This window comes from Dipteris shenzhenensis, chromosome 21 (assembly GCF_047967505.1).
Source record: "Dipteris shenzhenensis isolate YYH24624 ecotype China chromosome 21, Dip_SZ_1.0, whole genome shotgun sequence".
NCBI lineage: Eukaryota > Viridiplantae > Streptophyta > Polypodiopsida > Gleicheniales > Dipteridaceae > Dipteris > Dipteris shenzhenensis.
The window spans coordinates 33,628,761-33,641,797 of record NC_141616.1 but is presented as its reverse complement, the minus strand read 5'-3'; the positions used below and the strand labels follow the sequence as shown (position 1 = coordinate 33,641,797).

The window sequence follows — 13,037 nt, the reverse complement described above, 5'->3', positions numbered from 1 at the left end:
AAAAAATAATTTTTAAGGCCTAAAAAAAAAAAAAAACCTCTCTGTAAAACGTCGCTATAATATTTTGTCTCAGTGTCGCTATATAGCGACTTTTAAAAGTCGCTATATAGCGACTTTTAGCAAAAGTCGCTATATAGCGACGATTTACGAAACCCGATTTTTATATCGACGATTAACGCTAAGCGGGCACTAATCGTCGGTATGTAAACGTCGCAATAGGATGCATGTGTAGTAGTGAAAGTGAATAAAAATGTGAAATAAATACATTACCAGATTGACGTATGATTATGCACACCTCTCACACTTACTCAGTAATAACAACATATACTCCACTCCATGATTTTGTACCAGTGCTCAGTAATCACAACTCTCTTTATAACTTATGCTAATAAATTCATAACAATTACCCATATAAATAAGTGCCATAGTGCCAAAAGCCCCCGGAAACAATCCAAGTACAAGGATACCCATGCATGTACTTGATGCAAAAGCAATTGGATTATGTAAGTGCCGTGTCATACATGCAAGGCAAATGTAGTGCTTGTGACCTACACCTACTACTCCCATTCCCATTAATTGCACCATCAGTAGCCCCTTTAATGTAGAATTAGGGCCCTCATAAGCTGTGTAACCCATGGATTACCATGCATACAAAATCAAGAATCTATCTCTTTCATAAGGTTCTCCACCCTCAATTATCAAGATATCTCCTCTCATCTATTAATCCCACTAATTACTCTTGGACCATACACTAGCTTGTGCTCTCTCAACTTCAATAGTCCTTGGCATCCCATATCAAATAATCCCATAGAAACTCGTCATGCCATAGTGTTCATAAGTATGTATGTGTGCATCCTAATGTATGCTAGGATTGCGTAAATACCATATGGGCTAGGGAGAGTCTAATATGGTGAATTGACAAGTAAACATGCATATGGAGTGAGCAACCCATTCTATATGTGCAAAAGACAATCATCTTAAGCTAGTCATACAAGTCATTAGAAATAAGCTGATCCACGGCATCATGGTAGCATTATATATTCCATCTTTAACAACTTTAAATATGATTCAGAGTGACAATAATCTCTAACAACTTGCAATATGATTCATAGTGACAATAATAATTTTTAATCTTCCATGAATATATAATGCCATCATCTCTATACCCTCTATATACATTGCTTATCCTAAGCAACCATATTCCATGTTCGTTGTAGTCTCTATTAGGCTTCCATCGTGATTCCAATTGAGAATATGTCTACTCGTTGCAAATGAAATTCAAATCCAACAAATGTTCTACTTAACTCCTTACCATGGAGGATAAAAATGATGCTATATGTTTCTTCCTTGAATGAGATCCCGAGCTTGCAAAAGATACGAAGTAAACTTAGTGAGAGAGAGATGTTCATACACATCTAAAAAAGGAGCTAGATTGTAACAAGAACAATGATACAATATAAAATGCCTTTGGAAAAACAAAAAATGCACACTGAATGCAAAAAAAGTGAAAATATAGGGTACCTTAACATCCACAACAAATCACAATTGACAAGGCTAGCAGCTACCACCAATAGCTGAGGCACATGCTTGGCCCACATGACAAATGCGGGCTATGAATTCTAGCAAGTACTGTTTTTTATGGTTTTTGGCCTGCCGTAGGTGTAGGTCTTAGTAAAGGCTTTTCACTAGAAATGAAAATTGGGATTTGTGTATTTTTTTGAATTTTGATAATTTGTCGGTGAGTCATCTCTCTCTCTCTCTCTCTCTCTCTCTCCCCCTTGCCCTCTTTTCCCTGCCCATTCCATTCATCTTCTTTTTCATTTTGGATCTCCAAGGCAGGCCACTTGAACTTTGTTCAGCTTGTTTGGGGAAGTTGATTCAAGCAAGTTGGCATTATAACCGTGATGTGTAAAAGATTTCATTTGCAAAACGATAAGGAGAAGCTTGAGATTCCCAGGCTGTCATATATTTACGGGTTTACATTGGTAGAGCGATCAAAACGTTCCAAATCGTCAATGGCACGTATAATACCCCCATGAAACAGGGTTCAATTTGAGAGAGCCTAGTATATACGGTAATGGAACCAGGCGACATTTCGGCTGTTAGCAGACTATCGTTTAATTCATAATTCCACGCCACTGGTGCCGCCCACAATGATCCCAGTAGATTAAAAGAATTATTGTAGTCCGTGGAGGCGGCCGAGATTCGTGGAGTCACGAAAGGCGCTGGAAATAAGAGGATTATAATAAAAGGATCGATGACGGGCTGGGCGGACTGGGTGGCAGACTCGATGCGACAATGGGGCGGGGTTGTCTAGATATACACACGACAAAATCGAGGTAGAGGGTCTCTTGGCTGTGGAAGCTGGTTAATGGGGCTAAAGGCGAGATTGAGCCCATGCTGGTTGAAGGCGATATTGTAGTTGGCCATGGTCTGCAACAGGCGAGCAGTGTGAAGACGGGTGATGCTCATACAGAGAGTACCACGGGAAGCTAGCATGCAAGTACGCTTGGTTTGTTCACTTTGTCCATTGAATGTTCCACTCACATTTACGCAAACATGGATTCAAGCAAACCTCCTTAATTTCTGAAATTTCTCCCTTTTGTCGCTGTATCGTTTGTATGTCAATTTCTGAAGGACGTTGAGTGTGATTGTTGATGTGGCTTCCACATGCTGGCGTTTCTTCACTAGCTTTTTCCCTCATCCGGTCCATTGAAGCTGGATCCCGCACACGCACGACATACTAATTCTCATCCTCGCAGATTCTGGATCCCGCACACGCACGACACACTGACTCTCATTCTCGGCTACGAGAGTATGCCATCCTCGCAAATCCTTGGTGTTGTAATCGTGGCCCCGATAATCACACTGCCTCTCATCCTCGGTTACGAGAGTGTGAGTATGACACCCTTGAAAATTCTACTCGTACAGATTTGAAAAATCCTAATCCTCGCCCCTATAATCGCACTGCCTCTCATCTTCGGCTACAAGAGTATGAATATGACAGTTTTGAAAAATCTACGGCGTCATGGATCATTCAAGGTTCGAGAAGTTTTGTTTTGACAAATGTCCTCACTTGTAAAGCCAAATTAATATAAGAATTGCTGTTTGCTAGGACAGGTTGATAAAGTCCTGCCCCGTGGCAAGCTACGAGCTATGAATTGATTGTAGCCCAAGTAGAAGGCGTCTCTTCACCATGGTCCACAAGTATGGAGGGAAGAGGGAGGGAAGGTGAATGTGGGAGGCACCTCCTTGAGATACCCAGAGGATGTATACAGTCGAAGGTATTGACTTGAGTCACCTTTCGGAGTGTCAAGCTGCTACAAGAGGAGAATTGGATACCTCGGCATTGAACGTGGGCATCCATTCAAGTGAAGATTTTGTAGGTCACCAAAATTAATTTTAACAACAAATACAAAATCTAAAGATTTAATTGTTTACATAATTAAAAAGTTTGAAAAATCTTTCCATAGAATAAGAAGTTAAAAAATGTTCGCTCCATAAATTATCCCTTCAAAGACTTCTAGCAAGAAAAATCAAACGTTCAAAGGGAGAAAGAGAAGGGCATATCACCCACTGTCTCAAGGGGTTTACTCACGAGTCACAAATATGTAAGCATAGCACATGGGTTCAATAGAAGGGATTTTAAAAGTCCCTTTTTTCCACATTTTTTACATACAGAAGGATACCCTGTAAAGGGGGTATTCACAGATTAAATATAAAAAGGGTGTATTTTATTCATAAAAAATACATAGATAAGGGACATATAAATTAGGCCATGAACACATGTGATATAGAGGATTTACATATAGTGAACTGTCCAAGCCCTTTGTCAGGACTACAAGCTTTAAACTTCAACCAATAAGCATCATCACAGTAGTCACTAGTCTACAAAGGCCGAGAAAAGGCACCTTAGATAATGTCACTATGCAAAATAAAATCTATCCACACTAATCTAAAAACTTATCTCCATTATGGGCCTCCATCTAGACAAGGTAGTTAAGCCGAATTCGTTACACTATGACATTGGTAATAGTCTCAAGAGTGAGCTATTAATAAAATTCCCACTACTAACTAATACCAAGTCTCAGTCCCAAGCCTAAAACTATACATTATGAGCTTGTGGCCTAGTTTCTTGTACTAGTACTATTAACTAGAAAAGAAATCAAGACAAGAGGCTAGATGCTAGGTATGGCGACGCTCGTGGGCCATAGAGGAAAAGGGACGTGAGGGGATAAGTGATAACATGGGTGGGGAAAAGGGATTAAGAGGGGTGGGAACGACGAGGGGGACTATGGCACAAGGGAGAAGGGAGAGGGGAAAGAGGAGTATGTACATGATGGGAGGTGGAATGTAGATATGGAGACATCAAGGGAAGAGGGTCATGCTTTATTTGAAAGGAAGGATGGAGGGAAAATCAAAGTACTAGAGCTAGGTGGCTTTACAAGAATGAGCGTGTCCCATCAAGGAATAGCCCCCTCCTTTTATAGCCAAGAGAGGGGGTCTCTCCCAATAAATGCATCCTCCCACATGCATGGTGTGTGTGGAGGAATCTCCCATGTGGGCTAGGAGGGTACTCACTCTCAATTGTATGTGACAACCCTTTGCCTCATTTTTCCACATAAATCAAACCCCATATCCCAAGTCTAAGATACTCCCTTGGTCTCTCCCGAATTTTATAATACGTTCAAACATCTAGGAGGACAAGTGGAGGGTCGGCACAAGGAGTCTTGCCACCTCATCCTACTTTCCCCATTATTTAACTTGCACTCTTGGACTATCTACACCCCCCTCCACATGGGCCTATCTTTCAGGGAGGGAATAATGCAATATAATATCCATCTCCACCTATTTTATATTACTTCTCCCATGGTCCTTGGGCCATGTCTCACTAAATGTAGGCATGGGACTGCCTAGGTGGAGGGGTGGCACATGGAGGAACCATGCCACCTTAATATTTTATAATACTACTACCATGGATTATGTACAACACACCTTATGGGTCCTCTTACGTGAAAGGGTGGCACATGGTCATGCCTTGCCACCTCAACCCTGGGCCCTATGCACACCCAATTTTATTATAGTATTCCCACACATACAAGCACACATACATATTTATGCCTTTTACCTTGGTCAAATTTATCCATAACAGTTTCCTTCCCCAGGCAAGGAATGCACAGCATTTCCATGCCTAGGACCATCACACACAAAGAAGGGCTTGAGATAATGCTTGTTGATCACCTTCTTGCCATATGGCTCATGCAGCTCCTGTACTTGTACACACCCATTGCTACGTTCCTTGATGACTTTGTATGGATCGGTCCTAGCAGAAGGAACTTTTTATCCATTTGGTGGTCCAATCTGTTATCAAAGCATAGCACAACATCCCCCTCAGCAAAGTGTCTTTCCCATCCCTTGTGAATCTTAGCATCCAAGCGGGCCTTTTGTCGGTTCTTTGTATGATCTCTGTTTGATGGAATGCAAGGCATCGGGTTTCATCTAACTTCTCAAGTTGTACCACCCTGGCCTCTACATGTTCATCTTTTGTCATCCTCTATTCTTGTGCCAATCTCAAGGCCGGAATCTCTATCTCTAGTGGTAATACTGCCTCAGTACCGTACACTAACTCAAAAGAAGTGTGACTTGTAGATGTTTTATGGGTGATGTTGCAAGCCCACACGGCTTCAGTGACCTTTTCATCCCACTGGCTCCTGTTCCCTATGGCCATTTTTCCCATGGCTTTAAAAAGGAGGCCATTGGTCTGCTCCGTTTGTCCCATGGATGCTAGATAATAGATTCTATAAGTGCGATGATCAATACCCATGCGATCCATGAGCAACTCCACTGCTTCATTTAAGAATGGACTCCCATGGTCAGATACTATTTCCATGGGTGTCCCAAACCTTGTGTAGATACATTCAAATATGAAATTTGAAACTGCCTTACCATTTGCAGCAGGGAGGGCGATAGCTTGAGCCCACTTAGTGACATACTGAGTGGCTACCAAAAGATACTTCAAGTCCTTAGACATGAAACCATATTTTCAAAGAATGACGGGTAGTTGCAATTTTGTAATTCTACCTTATGTAGTGCAAAGACCATTAAGGCATGTGGGAAATGGGAAGAGCAAGTAAATATTCTCATTTAAGCTTGCATGAGTTTAAGGCATAGATGCATAGCCAATGAGTCTACTTCATTACAAAAGCCACACACAAATACATCGATAAGTTAATGAAGATATGTAAAAAGGCATGAGATGCATCAGAAAGAAATTGCAGGTAGACATAGCTCATAGAAGACTAAAGGACATCTAGTGCCTAAGTAATGGCAGTGTGTATGCATAGTGTGCACATATCAAAAGAAATGTGAAGATAAAATCTTTAAGGGAAGCATTGGGAAAGATGAACACTTCTTTTGATAAAGGGTGTAGGGTTTTTAACCTTAATATAAGATAGAAAATGTAATACCACTCCCACCTAAGAGACAAGAGATCACATTTTACCCAATGCTTAAACCCTTGGGGCCTTGGAGAGGTTCAAGGTTTGATGTACTCACCTCAATAGGCTCTAATAAATCCATATGAGTGTAAAAAGGAAAATACAATGGAAGGCCATACCATTGTCTTGTGCTACGAACATGTGGCAGGCCAATTCCATTGTCTTGTGCTACGAACATGTGGCAGTGACATATGGTCATAGTACCATGCTGATAAGTTTTCTTAGGCTGCTAGCCCAAAGCGGTCCTATGGAAGAACCGCCTACACAATGCGCATCCAACAAAATTAATTATAATTACCCATTATGTATATAACTTTTTGTAACTCTATAAGAAAATAAATATTATTTTGTTGAACTACACGCTATCTTACATATTGCTTAGTGAAGTCCCCAAGCTACTTGACAAAAAAACATAATCACCACATCATAAGGGGTTTTTACATTCAAAGCCCATCTTTTGAAATTAAACATTAAAGAGGAAAAAACACTCAATATTCACATGTGTGAACACATGGCAATCCATGTGGTAGTTGAGGCCTAATCGCCATGTAAGCTACCCAAGGTTCAAAAGTGACCAAGGAAGGATTGAGCAAACTAAGTCCTATTCAACTAAGGGAAAGGCTTAAGTTTCTAGTGAGGACTATATTTTAACAGGTTCTAGAACTTGCAAAATTTCAAGGCATGCAAGCTCATTTTCACCTTAGAGGTGCTTAAGAGCTTGAACATGATAATGTGATCAGTTGACCTCTTTGAGTTAAAGTTTTAAGACCAAGATTTGTTTGGATGATGCCTTTATAAGAAATAGCATAGAGATTTCTTTCCTTCAATCCTCAGGGGACGCACTACTAAGAAATGCTTGGTATCACATGCATTTAAGGGGTATTTAGAAAGCCACTCAACTAAAAATTCCCCCCCAACTAACATATTTTTTTAAAGTTGAATTAAAAAAACCCCTCTTGTTATTGTAATCCTATTAAAGTTTTCCCAAAAGTAGGATTAAAATACCGAGTTCCAATTTAGTTGACAAAGAATCAAAAGGTTCATAAACAGTCAAAGAACATAAACATTTGCTACATTTCATCAAGAAATAGGTGGAAGAAGGGACTATTCAACTAGTCCATTGTTCTCAAAGTGTGAGGCCATTGGTTCATGAAGTCCATGCCTCAAGAATAGTTTGGAAAATCTATCTTTTTGTGTCATATAGACATCATCCATATTGACAAGAGGGTTAATGTATGGGTATACATGTACATATACAATGTTATATATGTTGTATGTATATGTTGGAAATAGGTGGATTCATAAACATGACCCAACATAGTGTGAATGCTCCTTATAATCTTAGCAAAACGCTTTCTACAGTTCACCATACATTGTATTATTCTCATGTTGTAGGATGAAAGAAGGCTTATATTTTGTATTGTATAGTCACCATGTGTGGCCAAGCTAAGTAGTGATCTATCCACCACATCCCAGCATGCTTTACAGTATAAGGTCATTCTTTCCTTAAAAGAAATCATGTTGCTTCCTCACTTTACAATGCCAACTCACAGATCAGAAATAATGCATGTGAAATTGCTCTTATCCGTTTCTTTTACTTAGTTTCACATTCATATATCCTTTTCTCTTTTGCATGTACTTTAAACTTGTAATTTTTTCCACTAAGAGTCCAATTCATTTTCCCCTCTTATTGCAAAAAGTCATGCAAGAAGGATAATTCTTACACATATATGCAGAGTATGGAATCAAGAATGATAATCCAATTTAATTAGTTACACATATATGCAAAGTATGTAATCAAGAAGGATAATCCAACATGTGGGAAATTAAATTTCACACATGTACAATTATAACAACATGTTGTTCCAACCACCGAACAAATGTTACAAGTATATGCAAAGATGGAATAAAAATGGAAATAATCCCCCTAAGAAGCCCAACTAAATTTTTACCTTGTCGTCTCAACCATAAATTTTTACCATGTCGTCTCAACCATGAAATGCGAACTAAACAACATAGGAGGGTCTGAATTGTTGTCGTCCATCTATGTAGCTCATCTCTCTTTACACAATCCCTCTCTCTTTTCTTTCACACTCTTGTCTTTGTCCTACTTTCCTATCCTTTCATCTTGTCTCCTAGCCTTTTAATTTTTTCTCTTATAGATGTCAATATCAATCCTATCTCCAAAACCCTATGCTATAATCTTGTACTTTAATGTACGTTGTGCAAAAGCGTATAGAGCATGGGTACAACATGTCAAACGAGGGAGGGTGCAAATTTTGCACTTGCATAGGAGTAGATGGCCTATGCTATCATCTTGAATACGTAGCTAGCATTTGCATTTGTACAAGATGGCACATGCTCACATTGCATGGACAAGACGTACGATCACATTTGCATGGAGGAAGTCAATTCGAGTCACAATCTTGGGTGGAGCCTAACAAACCCTTTGAAATCAAACTAATGTGCGTGTATGAGTAGAAGGAGTCAGACATGTTAGCATGCCAAAATTAAGAAAATAACCTGCGTGGAAAGATTCACAGCTTGCTACAAAAGGAAGGACAGACAAGCGACCTTGAAGCACAGATCCACCCTCCTACCCTCTTAGTCTGCAACTCGGTGCTCCCATATACCAGCTCTTAATGGCCAACTCCAGCAGCATCGCCTTCGTCCTCGGGCTCACCCTCGCCCTTTCAACGCTCCTCAGCCCGCCGCATCAGCTCTTGGCCGCTGCCAAGAATCACCACAAACTCCATTCCCTGGAGTTCTATATGTACATCGCCGTGCAGAATAATACTTATCTCAACAACCCCGCCCCCTTCACAGCCATCCAGTCCGCCCAACCGGTTCAGGCCCAGAATTATTCCTTTGGCATCATCCATACCTTCGATAACCCCCTCACCTCCAACGCTTCTCTCAACTCCACCCAGGTGGGCCGCGTTCAGGGATACTATGGCGACGTTGGCAAGGATATCCTGACTCTCTTCCTCGTACAGACCTTCACCATCGCCACCCCAAACTGTAATGGCTCCTTAAGTCTGGTGGGCGTAGATGTCGCTACGGATGCTGTCAAGTATGCTCCCATTGTGGGTGGCACGGGTGACTTCGCGTACGCCCGCGGAGTCGCGAAACAAACGCTCGTCTCCACTGCGACTGTTGACAGCCAAACTGTCTCATGGTTCTACTACTTGATTGAATATAAGTTCTAAGCCTCCCTATTGAAGGTTTTAACACTGTCCTCTGAGGCCACTGCAATACGATCCGGCAGAGGGTATTCGAGTTTATCTGGGCTCTAATTTCTACGTTGATCTCACCACGGGATCCTGGAACGGCATGGTACCCATCTTCTCTCTCCTAAATATTGTATCACGTCGAGCATAATAAAGCTTCTCTTCCCTCGCCTTTTTCTTTTTGTAAAAAACGTGAGCATGACTAGTGCTTGAACGCATTGCTTTGAAAGAATTGTAATTCGAGGGAATGGTCTATGATTCAATTGTGTAACCATGCTTACATGTCATTCCTCCTCGATTACTATGCTCCGTATGTATTCCTTATGTATCTATCCACCTCATTAAATGATTCTCTTTCTTTACATTATGTCTGTGAATTTTTTGTATAGCGATGCTGAAGTGTGATACTCTTAGTTTGTTGTCACTACACATGCTACAGGTGAAATTTCTTTCCTTTCCTATACGTTAATGGTGACTTGATAAGGCATAACAGTGTTTTCAAGGATAGCACCAAGTGGCCTCTAAATGCTTTACTATGGCAATGTAATCTGTAAAACATGCTTATTGTGAACCAAGTTTTAGATTGGATAATCCATAGGATACAAATTCCTCAATATGCAGAAGCTTTACATCTAAATGCAATAAATGGGTTGGACTTTCTTGCTTTGATTGATATGGAAACTCTGACCTTGGCACAAGAACTTGGTGTGCATAGTGCAATTTATCCGTTAAAACACTCGAGGTCTAATGAGACAATTCTTGGGCTAGGTGCGGCCCCTTGCCCTCCTCAAGAATTAACGTGTGAGATGGTTAGTTGCTGTAATGCCATAATAGTGTCATGGAAACCCGCCTTATCAATAGGATATCCTCCATTACCCAAATATATAGTGAAGTGTTGTGTCATTGGATCCTCTTGATGTGTATCATTGGTTAATGTTACAAATAAAATCTCTTTTGTAGATAGTATTAGGTTACATATGCCGAGTTGTAGTCTTATAGAATTTAGGCATGGGTTTGCCATGGGCCTTTAGTTTTCATATCAATGTCAGTTAATAGATTCTAAATCATTTGGGAAAGATCCAACCCTCAGGGAAATAGGCCATATTTTTTTCTTATAGAATTCATGCATTAGGTGGACATGGGCCTTCAGAATGGGTGTTGTTGCATGGATACAAGGCTTCATATAGTTAGTTTTTAGATCAATGTCACTCAGTGGATCCTGCACCATCTGGGAAAGAACCAATCCTTAGGCAGACAAAGAAAGAGACATCATCCCCATTTACACCTAATGAATCTTTTAACATTTGTTATCCTTAGACTCTAGAGTTGGCATTTTTGACAGGGAGATTATTTCAATGCTACCATGGTTTTGGTTTTATTTTTTAAACATTAGAATTCCATTCAAGCAAAAGTATACCAAGAGAGAAGAAATTGAAAGCTCATAGTTTCTTACCACTATGGAGTCATCATGCTCAATCCCTTCCTCTTTGTCAATGAGGATGGATCTAGAGGCCTCCTGCTATCTGGAGTGAGATTTGGAGGCTTCTTCTGGAACATCAGGTAGGTCGAAGTAGATTGATGTCTCTACATCTTTGATTTAGGCCACTGTTAAAGCAAGAACCTCTTCTATTGAATTATCTGCTCCCAAAAACCCAGGTTCTTACATAGTCATGTCCACCTCGTATCCACACAGGATAGCAAGAGCTTCATCCTCCCGGAGACCAAACATAACCTCTATGTCATGGAGAAAGAGATATTGTTCTCCATCGACAAGAAGGGGAGCAAGAAACCATATCATTATTGCAGGGTCAACAGAGGTGGTGCCCAAGGTGGATGGAATTTGAGAAGTAGAATGGGGTTCAAGAGGTCGCTGGAGCACTTCTAGGGCCAATGCAGCTTCCCGCTCCTCAGCTTCTTTATCTATGGGCTCTTCATTGTAGATGTTGGGCTCATCTACAGATATAAGAGGATTGGAAAGGGCAGGGGCAAGGTCAGGGCTTGAGGTCGAGGCCTCCTCTTCCATTTGTCCCTCTTGGAGAAGGAAAATAAAGGTCATTTCCTAGGATAGGAACCTATTTCCTGTGTTTTCGATGACTCCACATGCTAGGAGGTCATCCGTCCACCTCCCTTAACCCTAGGGGTGTGAGTTGGGCTCGAAAGTGATCTAAATGCTTCACGAACCTAGGTTCTCGATAAACAAGTACTTCAAATAATCAATTGGGACCCATCTTTTTGTAGACTCATCAAGTTGATATGCAAAACTCGCGATGTAGTCTTGCATGTACTTGATGAGGTCTTCAAAATTATCTCGGGCTCCCAAGTAGGTGCTAGGACATCTATGCTCTTATCAAAGGCTAGAAATAACTCCTCCTCTCTATCAATTAATGGAGTACGGGAGATGAAATCGTGGAAGGCAGACCTAGCAGAATCCATGGTAGTTTGGTAGCTAGGAGAACTATGGCTATGATAGTGAAACTTTGAAACTAAAGTAACTTTATAACCTATATATACCCAAATGTTCTAAATATAAAAAATAAAAAGAATTATAAAAATTTTGGGAAAAACTTGACATTGACATGAAACAAAACCATTCAAAACATCAAATTTAATTTCACCACTATTAATTGGAAAATGTCAAAATCCACAATTGTTCCACCCCACATTTTCTAGACAATCTTCAATATTGCAGGAGGGATAAAAGTGGCACTATGCATGAGCTTCTCTGCATGCTTTCCTACCTTTTCACCATTTAAGGTAAAGTGAAAGGACTCAGACATGCCATCCTCCATGACCAATAGGTGTTCCCGCATGTCCCTGAGAGTCCACTATGACATGACAGTCACATTCTTAACATCTCCTAAATGAGAACCAATACATAAACTTACCCCTGCATTATCATCATCGTTAGAGTCAAGGGGGAGCCAATTGTCACCTGTTTTCTTCCAGCACCTATATTGGAAACAAAAATATAACATTTGGCAAGAGATGTGGTACTTGACAACCACATTGTCGTTACATACATGGCATTGAAACAGATCACCGTTTTGTTCACCTGACCTGTTTCCCCAATTCACCCCAAGCAATTCCTCAAGGGCATTCTCATGTAGGCACTTGCATGACCACATGGTTTTTGTTCTGTGCATCTAGATATTATGAAAACAAGAAGCAAAAATGTGCAAAGGCATAAACCAAGACAACCTTACCCATTTAGAGCCAAATGTAAACTTCACGGCCATGCCCACATCCTTTGCAATCTTTTCCTTGTATGATTGCATTGTTCTTGTGTCCACCATGCTACAATCCATGTCTT

At 40.5% G+C, this 13,037-nt stretch overlaps 1 protein-coding gene across 1 annotated transcript; it reads left to right on the top strand.

The window, feature by feature from the left end:
- The first annotated feature begins 9,139 nt into the window (after positions 1-9,139).
- Positions 9,140-9,706, top strand: LOC147888767 (dirigent protein 22-like). Its single transcript, XM_087392361.1, has one exon. It carries the CDS (start codon positions 9,140-9,142, stop codon positions 9,704-9,706), a length of 567 nt encoding a protein of 188 aa, XP_087248487.1.
- Positions 9,707-13,037: the final 3,331 nt, after the last annotated feature.

Excerpts from the sequence above, each read along its gene's own strand:
- LOC147888767 (XM_087392361.1), top strand. The coding sequence starts at position 9,140 with ATGGCCAACTCCAGCAGCATCGCCTTCGTCCTCGGGCTCACCCTCGCC.